Here is a 15,969-nt window from a genome sequence, read left to right on the forward strand (position 1 = left end):
CGGTTAGCGACCGCGGGCATATCACCTGTTACCTAGATAGGAGACCAAGACGACAATTTAGGAATCTTTATTTCCAGGTATTTTTTTTTATCATTTTACAAGAAGTTTATTATTTATTGAAATATTACCTTGATCTACATTGGGAATTCTCTGTAAATTTTTGCTAAATATTATGATTGCAGTAATCATTTCTAATGGCAGAAAATTATTTTTAAGCATATCCAATATGTATTTTAGAGCCATGAAAGAGATCTGTGTTGTCCAAAACACTTTGTCTGTCACCATAGGGGCGAGCCATGACCACTAGATTGCATTACATCCACCGTTTTCATATTTCATTCATTTCTATAAGGCAATTCTGAGTTAAAGGTGTATTCACATCTCAGACATTGTCTGATAGATTCGAATACGAGTTCAGGAAACAGCATAGCTCAGCTGTTTTTTCGAAACCCCTACCAACTTTGCAGTTATTCCCCACCTAAATGCGGCGGCCAGCGGCAGCTTCACGGGACGGGGTCGAGAACCCCTGTTCTTAAGATAGGTGTGGGTCTCAGCTCTAAGACCCGAATCTATCAGACATTTATGGCATATCCTATGGATATGCCATAAATGTCTGAGATGGGATTACCCCTTTAATGGCGGGGAGACCCTCATCTCTTAGCCAGAGCAGAGAGCTGCTGCAAAGAGTGTCTCTCCCTCTGGAGGACCCAGCACGTCCATGCTTTAAAGAGGCTCTGTCACCAGATTTTGCAACCCCTATCTGCTATTGCAGCAGATAGGCGCTGCAATGTAGATTACAGTAACGTTTTTATTTTTTTTAAACGAGCATTTTTGGCCAAGTTATGACCATTTTTGTATTTATGCAAATGAGGCTTGCAAAAGTACAACTGGGCGTGTTGAAAAGTAAAAGTACAACTGGGCGTGTATTATGTGCGTACATCGGGGCGTGTTTACTACTTTTACTAGCTGGGCGTTGTGTATAGAAGTATCATCCACTTCTCTTCAGAACGCCCAGCTTCTGGCAGATCACGCTGTGACGTCACTTCCCCAGGTCCTGCATCGTGTCAGACGAGCGAGGACACATCGGCACCAGAGGCTACAGATGATTCTGCAGCAGCATCGGCGTTTGCAGGTAAGTCGATGTAGCTTCTTACCTGCAAACGCTGATGCTGCTGCAGAATCAACTGTAGCCTCTGGTGCCGATGTGGCCGACACGATGCAGGACCTGTGAGTGACGTCACAGATCTGCACTGCCAGAAGCTGGGCGTTCTGAAGAGAAGTGGATGATACTTCTCATCAGAACGCCCACCTAGTAAAAGTAGTAAACACGCCCCGATGTACGCACATAATACACGCCCAGTTGTACTTTTACTTTTCAACACGCCCAGTTGTACTTTTGCAAGCCTCATTTGCTTAAATACAAAAATGGCCATAACTTGGCCAAAAATGCTCGTTTTTTAAAAATAAAAACGTTACTGTAATCTACATTGCAGCGCCTATCTGCTGCAATAGCAGATAGGGGTTGCAAAATCTGGTGACAGAGGCTCTTTAAACAGACAGCATATTATTTTGACGGGGAACCATGTAATGCTTAATGTTCCCTTTGGTGGCGCTGCAGGGGAATTGAACACTTGCTTTCATTTATACCCACAGAGTACAGCTGATCACTGGAGGTCCCAGCAGCTATGTATACTGTGATAAACTTATCACTGTGGGACCTTTCTAACAAGCAGGGATTATCTAAAGCGGACAACCCCTTTAAAGCAATGAGACATGTAAAGTTAATTTCCCTGCATAAAATAGAGAATTTATTCCCCTTCATGACACCACTCTTAAATATAAATGACCACAGGGAATGGAGTAACTATAGGGGTGCAGAGCTATCTTCACATCTGGTGCCTGAGGGGGTCCAAACACCTTTCTGTCATGTGGAGCTACTGCAGAACCGTGAGTGATCAGTGCAGTGGTGTGATCGGTCATCATAATGTAATAACACAGCTAGATCGTGCAGACAGGGCTATCATACTACACACATGAATAACGAATATATAGATTTATAAATATCTCACTCTATAAGGATATATGGACATCATAGAGGGGTGTAGCATGCTCTGGAAACACATTTATGAGACTGAACAGAAAGATGCACACTATCAGATAATACATGGACCAGACCCACAGCTAAATAACGTTCACCTGGGGCACATGCTCCGTGCGCTTGCCCTATATCTTAATACCATGGTCAAGGCATTGTAGCTTGTTGGCGCCCCTCTTAGCACCCAGCACATACTGCGCCAGCCTCTTTAGCTATTCCCCTGACATGGATGGCCATTCATTTGAATGACGACCATGTAATGCGACATTTACCTTGCAGTAAGTACTGCAGGAGAAATGTCTGGCTGCCTGCAGCTTCCCATGGTGATGACAGCTTCATTGGCAGGCATTTTAGAAGGCGGTACCATGGCGATCAGTTGATTGCTGACCTGGCTTTATATAAAAAAAAGGGTTGTTATAATAAGAACACTTTAACTATTACTTCTCCCAATATCACCCATTCTACAAATGCCCACTGACCCCCCCCCCCCCCCCCCCCTCTGGTCACATGTACTCAAGTGTACAAAATATAGAATTTCATGTAACAAGATGAATGTAACCAACATGTAGATGTGAAACCTGGATACAGCTCCCTATAACCTGAACTGTCCCAGTGACAACTTGCCAGGTCCATCCTCCACTAAATATCTTGTCTGTGCAGCTAAACCTCTATGGTTATAAAATGCAATGAAACATTAACGTAGAAGCAGAAGTAAGAAGCTACGTACTCAGAATGACAAGAATTAACATGTCGTATAATAACACGCAGGACTATCTGTTTTGCAGATATCAGACATTCATTCTGCGTTTGCTCCTAATCTACCAGCTGATAACTGAAGTGTTTGGTGTTCCACCCTGTGCAAGAAATTTGCTGGGAGCGAGGAATCAAGAAGGTATGAAAAAAAAATTCATTTACAGCAGGGGCTATATGGGGGCAGAGGTTGCAGTGGCATCTGAGCCCTGGAGTCTAAGGGAGCCCAAAGGGCGCTTTTCCATATAAGAAGATACCATTGTTATAAATGGCACATGGTAGGTGCATGCATTTTGCATTAGGGCCCAGGAGCTTCAAGTTACGCCTCTGATTTACCAATCTACCTTGTTTGTGACAAGGTCAAAAAGGTGTAGTCAGAAAAAAGAGGAGATTGAATACAATAAAGCTTCCTGTAAAGGATCTGCCAGGCACTGCTTCAGGGTTAGCTCCCAGAATTAATCAGTCAACACCTGAGTGTACATCCCTGAGACAGACACCAGCTTCCTCCACTCAGGCTGGCAGGCTTAGGAGTGGGAGAGCCTATCGCAACCTGGCCAGACTCAGCTAGCTCCCGCCCTCGGTCTATTTAAGCCTGCTCTTCCTGTCCATCTGTGCTTGTGAATTCTTTCCTTGAGGTTTCCTGGCCCAGCTACAGCTCCTGCTACTTTTTGATCCTGCTCCATACAGACCCTGGCTTACCGACTACTCTTCTGCTTTTCGCTTTGTACCTCGCACTCTCCTGGCTTGACTCGGCTCGTTCACTACTCTGTTGCTCACGGTGTTTCCGCGAGCAACTGCCCATTTCCCTTGCTTGTGTTCCCTTGTTTGTTTGTCGTGTTTGTCATGCACTTACTGAGCGCAGGGACCGCCGCCCAGTTGTACCCCGTCGTCTAGGGCGGGTCGTTGCAAGTAGGCAGGGACAGAGTGGCGGGTAGATTAGGGCTCACTTGTCCGTTTCCCTACCCCCCCCCACCATTACAAATTCACAAGCCCTATACCTAGTCTACCCTGGTCCCTGACACCATTATGGAACCCCGTGAAACCCTGGCTCAGCAAATGCAGGGTCTCTCCCTACAGGTCCAGGCCCTGGCTCAGAGGGTCAACCAGCCTGATGCTACCTTGGTAGTTCCCCTCACCGCACCCCTTGAACCCCACCTCAAGTTGCCCGACCGGTTCTCAGGTGACCGGAGGGCTTTTCTCTCCTTTCGGGAGAGTTGTAAGCTTTACTTTCGCTTAAAGCCTCACTCCTCAGGTTCTGAGAGCCAGCGGGTGGGTATAATTATGTCCCGGCTCCAGGAAGGGCCCCAAGAGTGGGCCTTCTCCTTGGCTCCTGGCGCCCCTGAACTTTCCTCCGTTGATTGTTTCTTTTCTGCCCTCGGACTTATTTATGACGAGACTGACAGAACTGCCTTTGCCGAGAGTCAGCTGGTGACCTTACGTCAGGGTAAGAGACCTATTGAGGAGTATTGCTCTGACTTTCGGAAGTGGTGCGTAGCTTCTCGGTGGAATGACCCTGCCTTAAGGTGCCAGTTTAGGTTGGGTCTGTCGAACGCCCTGAAAGACCTGCTAGTTAGCTATCCCTCTTCTGACTCCCTAGACCAGGTTATGGCTTTAGTGGTACGACTTGACCGACGTCTCAGGGAACGACAACGTGAACGTTTATGTGTTTTTTCCTCCGACTCCCCCATGATGCCTCCCGAAGTCCCGTTGCTTCGTTTGTCCCCTAAAGACTCAGAAATACCTATGCAACTCGGGGCCTCCGTGTCCCCTCAACAACGTAGAGAATTCCGCAGGAAGAATGGTCTCTGCTTCTACTGTGGGGATGTCAAGCATCAAGTAAACAACTGTCCCAAGCGTAAGAATGCTGCCAGAGAGCTCCCGCGTCTAAGTGATCATCGGGGAGGTCACTTGGGCGCACAGGTATTTCCCGTAAATATGAAACGTACTAAGATATTGCTTCCCTTTCAGGTCTCGTTTGGTGGTAGGTCTGCTACCGGCAGTGCCTTCGTGGATTCAGGGTCATCTACTAATATCATGTCTGTGGAATTTGCTATGTCTCTTGCTATGCCTCTGATTGATTTGCCTAAACCTGTTCCGGTAGTGGGTATCGACTCCACTCCTCTTGCTAATGGTTATTTTACACAGCATACCCCTGTTTTTGAACTCCTTGTTGGCTCCATGCATTTGGAGCAGTGCTCTGTACTATTGATGCAGGGATTATCGTACGATTTGGTTCTAGGTCTTCCCTGGTTGCAGTTGCATAATCCCACGTTTGACTGGAATACTGGGGAGCTAACCAAATGGGGTAATGAATGTTGTACGTCATGTTTTTCTGTTAATTCTATTTCTCCCCCTAAGGAGGTGAATACGCTACCCGAGTTTGTTCAGGACTTCGCTGATGTTTTCTCTAAAGAGGCCTCCGAAGTATTACCGCCTCATAGAGAATACGATTGCGCTATCGAATTGGTACCAGGAGCTAAGCTTCCTAAGGGTAGAATATTTAACCTTTCCTGTCCCGAACGTGAAGCCATGAGGGAGTATATCCAGGAATCCCTGGCCAAGGGTTACATTCGTCCCTCTTCTTCTCCGGTAGGTGCTGGCTTCTTCTTCGTAGGGAAGAAGGATGGGGGTCTTAGGCCATGCATTGACTACCGTGGCCTGAATAAGGTCACGGTAAGGAACCAGTATCCCCTTCCTTTGATTCCTGATCTCTTTAATCAGGTTCAGGGGGCCCAATGGTTCTCTAAATTGGATCTACGGGGGGCGTATAACCTTATTCGCATCAAAGAGGGGGATGAGTGGAAGACTGCGTTTAACACGCCCGAAGGCCATTTCGAATACCTCGTCATGCCCTTTGGGTTGTGCAATGCCCCTGCGGTCTTCCAGAACTTCATAAATGAGATTTTGAGAAATTACCTGGGGATATTTCTTGTAGTGTACCTTGATGACATATTGGTGTTTTCCAGGGACTGGTCCTCCCACATAGAGCATGTCAGGAAAGTGCTCCAGGTCCTTCGAGAAAACAAACTGTTTGCCAAAATCGAAAAATGTGTATTTGGGGTACAGGAGATACCATTTTTAGGTCAAATCCTCACTCCTCATGAATTCCGCATGGACCCTGCCAAGGTTCAGGCTGTGGCTGAATGGGTCCAACCTGCCTCCCTGAAAGCGCTACAGTGTTTTTTGGGGTTCGCTAACTATTACAGGAGATTTATTGCTAACTTCTCGGTCGTCGCTAAGCCTCTTACGGACCTCACTCGCAAGGGTGCTGATGTCCTCCATTGGCCCCCTGAGGCCGTCCAGGCTTTTGAGACCCTCAAGAAGTGCTTTATCTCGGCCCCCGTGCTGGTTCAGCCCAACCAAAGGGAGCCATTTATTGTGGAGGTTGACGCGTCCGAGGTGGGAGTGGGGGCCGTCTTGTCCCAGGGTACCAGCTCCCTCACCCATCTCCGCCCCTGTGCTTACTTTTCTAGGAAGTTTTCGCCCACGGAGTGTAACTATGATATTGGCAACCGCGAACTTTTAGCCATTAAATGGGCATTTGAAGAGTGGCGCCACTTCCTGGAGGGGGCTAGGCACCAGGTAACGGTCCTTACCGACCACAAGAATCTGGTTTTCCTAGAATCTGCCCGGAGGCTAAACCCGAGACAAGCTCGATGGGCGTTGTTTTTTACCAGATTCAATTTTTTGGTTACCTATAGGGCCGGGTCTAAAAATATTAAGGCGGATGCACTGTCGCGTAGCTTCATGGCCAGCCCTCCTTCGGAGGAAGATCCTGTTTGTATTTTGCCTCCAGGTATAGTCATTTCCTCTATCGAGTCCGATTTAGTCTCTGAAATTGCTGCTGATCAAGGTTCAGCTCCTGGGAACCTTCCTAAGAACAAGCTGTTTGTTCCCCTGCAATTCCGGCTAAGGGTACTTAGGGAAAATCACGACTCCGCACTATCTGGCCATCCAGGCATCCTGGGTACCAAACACCTCATTACCAGAAATTATTGGTGGCCTGGTTTGCCTAAAGACGTTAAGGCCTACGTCGCCGCCTGTGAGGTTTGTGCCAGGTCCAAGACTCCCAGGTCCCGACCAGCGGGCTTACTGCGTTCGTTGCCCATTCCCCAGAGACCTTGGACACATATCTCCATGGATTTTATCACCGATTTGCCTCCATCCCAAGGCAAGTCGGTGGTGTGGGTGGTGGTAGACCGCTTCAGTAAAATGTGCCACTTTGTGCCCCTCAAGAAACTACCCAACGCCAAGACGTTGGCTACCTTGTTTATCAAACACATCCTGCGTCTCCATGGGGTCCCCGTCAATATTGTTTCTGACAGAGGGGTACAATTTGTTTCATTGTTTTGGAGAGCCTTCTGTAATAAGTTGGGGATTGATCTGTCCTTCTCCTCTGCCTTCCATCCTGAAACCAATGGCCAAACGGAGAGGACTAATCAGTCTCTAGAACAATACTTAAGATGTTTTGTCTCTGACTGTCAATTTGATTGGGTTTCTTTCATTCCCCTCGCCGAATTTTCCCTTAATAACCGGGTCAGTAACTCGTCAGGGGTCTCTCCCTTTTTCTGTAATTTTGGGTTTAATCCACGGTTCTCCTCCGTTTCACCTGGTTGTTCCAACAATCCCGAGGTGGAGGTCGTTCATCGGGATCTGTGCACAGTCTGGGCCCAGGTTCAGAAGAACCTAGAGGCGTCCCAGAGCATACAGAAGGCTCAGGCCGATAGAAGACGTTCTGCTAACCCCCTGTTTGTGGTCGGGGATCTGGTGTGGTTGTCATCCAGGAATTTGCGTCTCAAGGTTCCGTCCAAAAAGTTTGCTCCCCGGTTTATTGGGCCGTATAAGGTCATTGAGGTCCTCAGTCCTGTCTCTTTCCGGCTGGAGTTACCCCCGTCTTTTCGTATACACAACGTGTTTCATGCCTCCCTCCTGAAACGCTGCTCCCCGTCCTTGGCCCCCTCGAGGAAACCTCCTGTTCCCGTCCTCACCCCTGAGGGGGTGGAATTTGAGGTGGCCAGGATCGTGGACAGCAAGATGGTCCAAGGCTCCCTCCAGTACCTGGTCCATTGGAGAGGATACGGGCCCGAGGAGAGGACTTGGGTACCCGCCCGGGATGTTCACGCTGGGGTATTGGTCAGGAGGTTCCACCTGCGTTTCCCCAGTAAGCCAGGTCCACTTAGAAAGGGTCCGGTGGCCCCTCATAAAAGGGGGGGTACTGTAAAGGATCTGCCAGGCACTGCTTCAGGGTTAGCTCCCAGAATTAATCAGTCAACACCTGAGTGTACATCCCTGAGACAGACACCAGCTTCCTCCACTCAGGCTGGCAGGCTTAGGAGTGGGAGAGCCTATCGCAACCTGGCCAGACTCAGCTAGCTCCCGCCCTCGGTCTATTTAAGCCTGCTCTTCCTGTCCATCTGTGCTTGTGAATTCTTTCCTTGAGGTTTCCTGGCCCAGCTACAGCTCCTGCTACTTTTTGATCCTGCTCCATACAGACCCTGGCTTACCGACTACTCTTCTGCTTTTCGCTTTGTACCTCGCACTCTCCTGGCTTGACTCGGCTCGTTCACTACTCTGTTGCTCACGGTGTTTCCGCGAGCAACTGCCCATTTCCCTTGCTTGTGTTCCCTTGTTTGTTTGTCGTGTTTGTCATGCACTTACTGAGCGCAGGGACCGCCGCCCAGTTGTACCCCGTCGTCTAGGGCGGGTCGTTGCAAGTAGGCAGGGACAGAGTGGCGGGTAGATTAGGGCTCACTTGTCCGTTTCCCTACCCCCCCCCACCATTACACTTCCCCTACGTCCTCAATAACTATGCGGTAAGCATCTCTGCCAGGTATTAGATTGCTGTTTGTGGATCCCAATGGGGTTGTAGCATACACCTAGGGCTGGATGGCCGAGGGGGCAAATGGGACAATTGACCCTCTGTTCATCTGCTGCCTAGATGGATTTTAGATCAATAAAACTTCATTCCACCTTGATCGTCATCTCTACAATCTTTACAGTTACTCACCAGCATTCTATGAAGATTCTAAAGGGAGTTTTACACCGGGCAATTATCGGGCAAACGATCGTTCATATAACGATAAATAAATATAGTTGTCGGCAGCACATCTCCCTGTGCAAACAGGGAGACGCGCTGCCGAAATGATAATAATGTATGGGGACGAGTGATCGGTTTAACGACTGCTCATCCCCATCCATAGCTCCGTGTGACAGGAGCAAATGAGTGCCGATCAACGAGCTGTCTCGTTGATCGGCACTCGTTGCACCAGCCAAAATTGTCCGGTGTAATAGGGCCTTTAAGGCCAGGCCTCGTTCATCAGCTGATTGCATCGTTTTAAATGCCGAAACTATTATCGTTATGATAGAAATGTATGGGGAAGAGCGATCAGAGTAACGATCGATCGTCCCCATACTAGCTCCTTGTGAAAGGAGCAAGCGAGCGCCGATCAACGAGCTGTCTCTTTAATCAGCGCTCGTTTACACGGCCCAGGTCACTTTGTGTAATACTACATTTACTGTGAAATATCTGATATATAACTTTTTATTAAAGTGAATCTCTAGGAAAGAAATTTTAGGTTCACTTGCGTTAATTTATATGTACTCATCACTCATAATCTTGTTCTTTCTCACTGCTGGATTATAGTTGCTTGTAGTTACTAATAATTTTATCCATACTGCAATGATAATCATCTTTCCACGAGCTGATGTCCTATTTAGCTAGTGCTTGAAAAGGCAGAGCAGTAGTGTAAAGTATGGGGGAGAGGAATAGAAGACTGGGCATCGGATGAGACAGGAGGATCCTAACTAATATCCGTATTTGCAATTGTGTATCATTTGTTGAAGACATGACTGTTCATTTTAGTGTTTAGAAATGGGGAGGACGCCAGCACCTTCTTGGTTCGGAAACTGCACTACAATCAGTTTGACTTTGAGATGTTCGTCATTGGAAGTCTTGAGAGAGAATGTTATGAGGAGCAATGCAACTATGAGGAAGCCAGGGAGGTATTTGAAGACGACAAGACGGTGGTAATTTCTTAAATCTTTCTATATGATATGGTGCCTTCAAAATGTGTATGACTAAGACCCTAAAGGTAGACCAGGCAGCAGTTATGGTACCCATGGATAAGGGGGAAGCTGTCTGGGGTTTACCACATCCTGGCTTCTATTGGTTAGTGAGAACTTAAAGGGTTATTCCGAGCACGGACATTTATCGCATATCCACAGGATATACCATAAATGTCGTATAAATGCGGGTCCCAGCTCTATGACCTGCATCTATATTGAGAACGTAGGTCACCGACTATCCTTTCGCCCTGTGAGGTGGCTGCTGGCTGACGATTTCAGGTGGAGATTATGTGGAGAGAGGGCCGCGCAGCACGGGACTCTGTCCGTTATGTTCTATGGGAGTTACGGAAACAGATGAGTAAGCACTGCTCGGCTATTTTCGTATCAGACAATGCCACGGACACACTCCAGAATCTTGTGGAAAGCCTTTCCAGAAGAGTGGAGGGTGTTATAGACCCAAACCCCCATGGTTTTGGAATGGGTCGTCCAACAAGCTAGTACCTCCAGATACGCCACTGACGTATTGGACTTGCTTCACCCACCTGATCGTCTCCTGCAGATGATCTTACCTTCTCCTCCTTTATATTCATTGTAATGTTATTACGATGCTTTGTTACGCCTTTTAGTGCACCTGTTGTGTTTTTCTTTATTCCTTTTGTAAAACGAAGGAAAGTTTTGATCACAAAAGCTGAGATTGGTTGGCAACACACCCAGGCAGTGGTTGTTGTGACCCGCCCAGGAAACTGTGTAGGAAATGACTCATTGCATAGTCTTAACACTTACAGTTTACATAATTAACCTGCATAAAATTTTATAAATACAATGTATCTTGTGATGAGTTACAGCCTGCAGAGTTTAAAGCTTCATTCACAATACTGCAGTCTTCAGAGCTGAAATCTCCCTGCATTCCTTGCTAGAACTATGAATGCAGCTCTGGGCAATAATGCAGCCTGTAACTTAGGATCAATATACAATAAGTGATACAATTTAGTAATAAAGCTATATATGATGCGTAGAATTGGACATGTGCCTTTATGTGGGCTGTTTTATAATTGCCCTTTTAATGAAATATTATTTTTTTTCTATTTAAAGGCAGCATTCTGGGAAGATTATTCAAAGAGAAAGTCAAATGGTGAAGGTGAAGTCACACATTTTTGAACATTACATACTAGTTTATAACAAGATACAGATATTTTAGATATGGTCACATTACTTGATATGTTTATGTCATTTTCAATATATAGAGGTCTATGAGCATTTCCTAGAACTTTTTTTTCGCATTGGAAGTGCTTTTTTGCTGCTTCCTGTGCGAATGTAGCCTTAAAGAGGCTCTGTCACCAGATTATAAGTGCCCTATCTCCTACATAATCTGATCGGCGCTGGAATGTAGATAACAACAGTGGTTTTTATTTTGAAAAACAATCATTTTTGAGGAAGTTATGAGCAATTTTAGATTTATTCTAATTCGTTTCTTAAAGACCAACTGGGCGTGTTTTTACTTTTGACCAAGTGGGTGTTGTAAAGAAGTGTATGAGGCTGACCAATCAGTGACTAACCAGTGTCCTACACTTCTCAGTGTTTCAGCCCAGCATGATCCACAGCACAGTGTGCTTGTGCAGTGAAAGAAGCTGGGCTGGAACAATAAGAAGTGTATGACACTGATTGGTCAGCGTCATACACTTCTCTTCATTCATGCCCAGATTTATTCACAGCATAGCGTTATCTCACGAGATCACGCTGTGACGTCACTTACTCCCGTAGTTCCTTCACCTGAGGGACGGGAGAATGACCAGCTATCTATCTATCTATCTATCTATCTATCTATCTATCTATCTATCTATCTATCTATCTATCTATCTATCTATCTATCTATCTATCTATCTCATATCTATCTGTCTGTCTGTCTGTCTGTCTGTCTGTCTGTCTGTCTGTCTGTCTGTCTGTCTGTCTGTCTATCTATCTATCTATCTATCTATCATCTCATAGTTATCTAACTAATTATCTTGGTAAACTTTACTCATATTTATTCTTCACTTAGATACAGACATAAAGATCGACGTGATTGGGTTACTCACCGGTCTAATTTGTGCTGGAACTTTCCTGGTTATATTTGGTCTTCTTGGTTTTTATTGGTATCAACTCTATTGTGATCCAAGAAGACACAGACAGATGTAAGTAACAACATGCTATCATGTAGATTCAGACAAAACTTTTCAGGTACTTCCCAAGGGGTTGTCAAGAATTAGAATAAATATTTACTTTTTCCCAGAATTTGTGTGAGCCCATGGACAGATGTGGGTTCTTTAAGGCCATGTTCACATGTAGCGTAAAAACTGCAGAATTTCCAACCAGGTTTTATGTGCGGAAATTCCGCTGCGTTTCCGCAAGGGAAATTACAGGCTGGGGATTGAGAATCCAAACCGCAGGTTAATTTCTGCACATCTTTTCTGCATACATTTTACGAAGTGTGTGGATGAAATTTGTTGCAATCTCATCCACTATGCTGCGACTGTAATACGCTGCAGAATTTATGCACAGAAATTCCGGATGGAAATTCTGCAGTATTTATGCTACGTGTGGCCTTAGGCTAATCCTGCACAATCCCTTTAAATTGCTTTGAGGCTACATGCACATGTTGCAGAATTTGATGCGGAAAATTTTCACCAAAACCGCAAATAAATGCAGGTAATTTCGCAGGGAAAATCTGCACTTAATACTGATTTTTTTAATGCGTTTTTAGATGCAAATTTTGTCAAATACAATTCTGAGATGGAAACACAAGATACATTGACATGATGCAGGTTTTCAAATCCTCACTGCAAGTCGATTTATATGAAGAAAAATTCTGCGACATGTAGATGAGATTACTTGACATCTCATTTACATTGTTAGCACTGTATTGCGCTGCAGGATTGCATGTGTGAACACAGAAAAAAACAGCTAATGTACAATTCCAGAAAATGTTACACAGGAGCATTTTTGCCAGATGCCAGACACTGGGCCATTGCCTGTTATCTGAAAAGACATTTGCATACTAAGCAGGGGTGATCATTAGGAAAGGGTTAACAAAAGCGGTAAAATCCATGTCTTATATCTATTCGATCAGCACGATTGACAACCTCCCGCTGTGACTGAATTATGACTGTAGTTTACTAAAAGTTCTTTAGCTCCTCTAGTGGCCAAACTATGTTCTGCTCTTCACTTATAAAACAGAAAAGTAGTCGGGTGAGTTTTTCGTAGGACATTTGATCTGGATACAAATTCAAGCGACCATGAAATACGTAGAACATTGAGATCCTATTTCAAGCGCACAACAGAGATAACATCCCAGATCTCTGCAGTTTACCAAAGAAATTCCTGGTGTCTTGAAGCTCCTGCAATAAGACAATTCAGGACTATGTAATTACAGCAGAATAATAGCTTTGCCTGCCTGAGAAAACATATAAAGCGTGCAATTATCCCCCTGTAATTACAGAGCTTTGGACATCTCACTGAATATCTAATATTTTCCTCAACTCTTAAATAGGGCCAACTTTTTCCTTGTTAGCATTAAACACAAAGAAGCAAAAACTATTTTTTACATGCTAAAAACAGCCGTCTTTGGCCGAATTCAGACGAACGAAGAGTACGTCCGTTACGTGGACGCATGTATTTCAATGGGGCCGTTCACATGGCTATTGTTTCAACAGACCATGTGGAGGGTCTGTTGAGGAATAGAACATGTCCTATTTTGTTCCGGCTTCACAGATCTCTCCACAGACTCAAGTCAAAGGGGATCTGTGAAAATTTTCACGTCCGAGTTTCCCCACGTTTGTGTGAATCTGTCCTTAAGGATGGTATAAGGCTCTGTACACGCCACATTTGTGGTGGATGTTCGTTATATATGTCAGAAAAGTCTAACAGCAGAAGAATTTTCTTTACGATCTAGAATACATAAAACAAAAAATGTTCGGCTTAAGACATGTCCCATTTTTTGCTGTATTTTTGCTGCTGTGTTTTATGACAGTAGCCAGATGTTAGGTTGTTGAGTACCAGACGTTACAAGATCCCATTTAATCAACTAGTAGCTTGCCCTATGCTTGACTTTCTTGTGGTATTTTTCACCTCTGGGTAAAGCTGGCCATACATTAAGAATTTCACAGTTGGTTTGTGAAAGTCGTCGTTCCAGACGACAATGCCATAAATTAAAACTACAAATCACAGATCGCTTTCTGCCTTTATCTCTGGCCTGGTCTGGGCTTCTATTGATGGGATGCAGATCTGCTATTTGGCATGAACGACTTTAGAAGACTGCACTCAACAACAACCAAAAACATCCAACACGGCAGATCAATTTTTACAGATATCTGTCATCGGCATCTGTCACACTCGTTCGTGTCACAAAAAAGGTGTCAACGGTTGTCAGGAAGTGGTCTCAATAGGCAGTCCAAAATTCATAGTGAATGGCCAGCTTAAAAAGTGTTGCACTTGGGGTTTTGAGGATGGACAGACGTCTTACCAACAGTTAGTGAGGCACGTGGCCAGCGTCTGACTGGGGTTACTTGGGCCAACCAGAAGAGATAATTCTGAGGGCCTACCCTTCATCTATATAGAACATGTCGACTTTTCATTTGATTCTAGTCCCTGTTGTTATCATTGTACACACAGGACAGATCAACAATAGAGTCTCTTAGGTAATTTGTGAATCATCCCAAAAGAAATAGACCCTAGTGGCAAGTGATTGGCTCCAAAGCCACCTCCAAATGGGGTTGTCTTCTGCTGGACATTTATGACCCATTATTGTGTCAGAGCCTGGGCACATCGGAGGATCCTCTGGGTCTCTGGTGGGCCAGTCCGACCCTGCACGTGGCCATCTATGAAGATCTTTAGTTAACCTTAACATTGTGTATTTCTCTGTTACACCATAGTTGTTATTCTTACATACCTCGATTAAACTTCCATTTTGAATTTGTTTAATTTAATGTAATGGAAATGAAATTGGGGTGAAGACATCCATGTGCTTGACTGTGGCATGTTCTTTATTTTTTTTATAGTCCAGAAGAAGACCATGAGTGTAGAACAACATCCATCAGATCCACTACACAAGAGTTGGGTCCATTGCCGAATATTGCATCTGCCCCAACAGAAAATGGACCACCCTCTTATACACAAGCTATGGCAATGGATACTGTCCATGATGTCCCACCTCCACCTTATCCCGGCACTGAGATAGACTCAAAAATCTACAGAAAGTCCTTCTCGATTCCTGCTTCTCAAGGTTTATGAGTCTGGAGAGACGTCATTTTGTTGGAGATACAACTATAATTGTAGAAGAGGTATAAGACAGAGTGAAGTATAGAAATCCTGTTCTCCATTCTGGAAGGAGAAGAACAGGATCATCATGGAGAGGTGTACGTACAATTTTCCAGTCACATTTCTCTTGGTCTCTAAGACGACATTCTAAGGGAATTCCTAGAACAATGGACTCAAAATAAAATGGAGTAGAATTTTAGGATTATCCTGATGGATGCTGGATCTTATTTTATAGATTCAGATGATGAAGAGGGTTCATAAGAGGGACTGAGAGTAAACAAAAACGTAATGACTTACAAGGTGTGTGGCTCTTCTCGGAGTATACGCTCTACTGCCCGGAGATATTTTACAAACAATACTTTGGCTATGGACCGGTTTCTTATGTCTGTACTTTCAATGCGTTGCATAATTTGTCAGAGTTTTACAATGAATATTCACTCTGCGAAGAAATGATCCTGTGAACTATTACTGTATAGCGAGGCAGAAAATCATTACACGATAACAATAAATGATTCTACTGCAGATATGGTTCTCTTTCTTTTGTAATACAAATTTTATGCAAAGTAAGGGCATATGATAACACTGTGTCTTGTATCAGCCTGGTAGAGATCTCATATGCCTTTTTTATCCACCTTTTAGAGGTGGACTATTAGGCCGCCCATAGACATTCAATCGAGGTCTGTCAATCGTCCCCCGTTGACAGATATCAGGGAAAATGAGGATCGGACATGCGTGATTTTTTCTACCACTGATATGACTAGTCTTCT

General features: G+C 44.9%; 1 protein-coding gene across 1 annotated transcript; it reads left to right on the forward strand.

Annotated features, from left to right (window-relative positions):
• Nucleotides 1–2,659: 2,659 nt before the first annotated feature.
• Nucleotides 2,660–15,678, forward strand: PRRG4 (proline rich and Gla domain 4). Its single transcript, XM_075837009.1, has 5 exons — nucleotides 2,660–2,987; nucleotides 9,708–9,871; nucleotides 11,003–11,048; nucleotides 11,949–12,081; nucleotides 14,944–15,678. The coding sequence occupies exons 1-5, from the start codon at nucleotides 2,828–2,830 to the stop codon at nucleotides 15,173–15,175; spliced, it is 735 nt and encodes a 244-aa protein (XP_075693124.1). The 5' UTR covers nucleotides 2,660–2,827; the 3' UTR covers nucleotides 15,176–15,678.
• The last annotated feature ends 291 nt before the right edge of the window (nucleotides 15,679–15,969 follow it).

This window comes from Rhinoderma darwinii, chromosome 9 (genome assembly GCF_050947455.1).
Source record: "Rhinoderma darwinii isolate aRhiDar2 chromosome 9, aRhiDar2.hap1, whole genome shotgun sequence".
In the NCBI taxonomy this organism is placed as follows: Eukaryota; Metazoa; Chordata; class Amphibia; order Anura; family Rhinodermatidae; genus Rhinoderma; species Rhinoderma darwinii.

Coding starts and splice junctions, on each gene's coding strand:
- PRRG4 (XM_075837009.1), top strand. CDS start 2,828: ATGACAAGAATTAACATGTCGTATAATAACACGCAGGACTATCTGTTT. Junction 11,049..11,948: donor GAGAAAGTCAAATGGTGAAG/GTGAAGTCACAC, acceptor TTCTTCACTTAG/ATACAGACATAAAGATCGAC. Junction 12,082..14,943: donor CCAAGAAGACACAGACAGAT/GTAAGTAACAAC, acceptor TTTTTTTTATAG/TCCAGAAGAAGACCATGAGT.